Source organism: Nicotiana attenuata, unplaced genomic scaffold (genome assembly GCF_001879085.1).
Source record: "Nicotiana attenuata strain UT unplaced genomic scaffold, NIATTr2, whole genome shotgun sequence".
Taxonomy (NCBI): Eukaryota; Viridiplantae; Streptophyta; class Magnoliopsida; order Solanales; family Solanaceae; genus Nicotiana; species Nicotiana attenuata.
In genome coordinates this window covers 110,771-113,422 of record NW_017671220.1, presented here as the reverse complement: position 1 = coordinate 113,422, position 2,652 = coordinate 110,771, and the positions used below count along the sequence as shown (strand labels likewise).

General features: G+C 35.7%; 1 protein-coding gene across 1 annotated transcript in view; it reads left to right on the top strand.

The window, feature by feature from the left end:
* The first annotated feature begins 1,331 nt into the window (after positions 1 to 1,331).
* LOC109206785 (transcription elongation factor TFIIS-like) overlaps positions 1,332 to 2,652 on the top strand; it is a 2,908-nt gene continuing 1,587 nt past the window's right edge. Inside the window, exons 1-2 of the mRNA XM_019369649.1 lie at positions 1,332 to 1,588; positions 1,721 to 1,898. Coding sequence (XP_019225194.1) covers positions 1,734 to 1,898 — 165 coding nt within the window. The 5' untranslated portion in view covers positions 1,332 to 1,588; positions 1,721 to 1,733. The remainder of the gene's footprint in view (positions 1,589 to 1,720; positions 1,899 to 2,652) is intronic.

Below are 2,652 nucleotides of genomic sequence, written 5' to 3'. Positions count from 1 at the left end.
AGATGCAAATACTCCTTCAAGTTCAGTTTTTACATCTGCATCCGGTGCTATGGAGGATAATGATGGTGTTGAAGATTATTAAACTTGGTCTATAATAGGAGAGCATCAAAAACCAGTAGCAGGAATATTGATGAACTCCAAATTCTACTTGCAAAAGGCAACAGAGCCCCCCATAAAGGAATTTCTACCGTTGGCTTGGTGGAGGACCAACTCAAATCAATTTTCTGTTCTTTTTTCCATGGCTCGAGACGTGCTAAATGTGCAGATTTCAACAATTGCCTCAGAGAGCACATTTATCCAAGCAAGGCAGCAACTAGGAGATACCCGTCATTCATTGGATAGAAACTCTTTGGAAATTCTAGTGTGCTTCAGAGATTGAATAAGATCTGAACGGTGAAATCAAGGGCGTGAAGAGGTAGATGAAATGGAGAACCAAGAAATTGGAGATATAATGGTTTATGGTTCGATTCAAGCAATGCCTGAAACCAAAAACATCAGGTTGATGTGGATGAACTTACAAAAATGATGCAAAGCATGTGCTTTACTCTTTCTTATTTTTTTTATAATAGTTGTAAACTTTTATTTTGCAAGTTAAAAAAAAAAAATTAAAATAAAACTTGCAAACTAATTTGTAGTATTCTTTATTATGCAATGAAAATATGAAATGAAAGCCTTTGATGTTGATCCTTACATATTGGTTTTATTAAATATTTTTATGTAGCCACTTAATTTCAATTTTAAAATTTTAAAATTCAAAATTCAAATTTAAAACTTTAAACTTTAACGTTTAAAAGTTTAATTTTATGCCTTAAAATACTTATTTTATTATTTAAAAGTTTACAAACACTTAAGTATCAATTACAATGAATAAGGAAATAAACATAATACACTATTTTTTTTTAACCCGGCCCAATCTGGATCCAATAAGCCCGAATCTGTATGGGCCCAATTTAACCTGAAATTCCAGCCCACTATTAGCCCGATTACCCAGCCCACTACCTAGCCCGTCCCACTAACCCGACGGGCTATTTTTTTCATGTTCAGCTCGGACCAGCCCGTCCGGTCAACACCTCTAATTTCTCCTCAAGAAAACTACACTTGTAAGTGCTTTTTAAAAATTTGGTTAAACATTAACTCAATAATCAAACACAAATTGCTTCTCACCAAAATACTTTTGAAAAATACGCTTAAAATAAGTTCGATTTTAAAAATTTGGCCAAATAGGCCATTAGTTAGTCGAAATAAGGGGCAGTAATGTGCTTGCTGAAAGTACCACATATACAAAAAGCTTTACACAAAAAGAAAACACATTGGTCCAAATCTTCTGGAAGTCACGTGCCTATTGTGTTTCTCCCAATTCCCTCAGAAATCAGAATACACAATGCATTTTCCCCAAAATATAAAACATCCTCCACCGTCAAATCACACATCGTTCTCCTCATCACTGCCGTCCGATCACTCACACGTGCCGCAAACAACCTCTTTTATCTCTTCCCTCTCCTAAAACATAGTCGTAAAACTCAAAAACTCCTCCAGCTCCCACGTCAAAGCTAGGGTTCTATTCGGTCGTCAAATTCCACAGCGGCAGGTTCAATTCCGTCTTCACATTCGTAGAATTTTATTGTAGTTCTCAAATAGTTGCTTCTGTTTTGCAATTTCTTTGTATATACATATGTGAAATTTGTAATTTTTGTTGATGAATTTTGATTTGGTTTTACAGTGGAGAAAAAAGTATGGAGAAGGAGCTAATTGAGCTGTTCGAGACGGTAAAACGAGCCGCCGACGCAGCTGCTGTTGACGGCGGTGCAGATTCGTCACCGGAGGAGAGTAGGTGCATTGACGTCTTGAAGCAGCTTAAGAAGTTCCCCGTCAATTATTCAGTCCTCGTATCTACACAGGTAACAATATATTTTTTCTTTGCGTTTTTAATTATACTTTTTTAATTTATTTAGAAGGTAATTTGCAATATGCGTGCGTGATTTTGGATACACAAGGTTCTGCTTGCGTGCAGTTGCAAAGTTTCAAACTTTGAAAAAAACTGAGGTGATTTGAATTTTCTTTTTTGAAGTGATAAATACACATAGAATATGTCACACACCAAGTGGTCAATGAAGTTGGAACAGTCCACAGGAGATTAGGGTTCAAATCGTAGCGGAGGGAAAAAACACTAGTTTCTCCCATCTTTCTAAGTCTTTGGACAGAGTTACCTACACCTCTGGTGGTGGGAGTTAATGTGGATTAGTTAAGGCGCATGCAAGTTGGCAGGTTACCATAAAACCAAGACTTCTCCAATTATGATGTTTGACGTCTGAGGAGATTAACGTGGTGTTTGGTTAGAAAAATTGCTTCTTTCTGAAAGAAGTTAAAATTTCTTCCCCGAAGTGGGAAAATAAATATGCAAAAAACTTTGCAAACAAACAAATCAGAAAAACTGAAATTAAGATTTGCAAACTTGTACATTCAATTTTCCAGCGAAACACCATATAGTTAAAATAGAGCAGAATAAATCTGATAAAGATAATCCCCTCTGTAAGAGAGAAGTCTTATTCGGATATGTTAAAAACGACCAGGTCTTTGGCATAAAAATCTATTTTAGATTAATTCCTAAATTTTTCTGCATGACTTTCCAAGTTTGTTTCTTCTTTTCTCCTT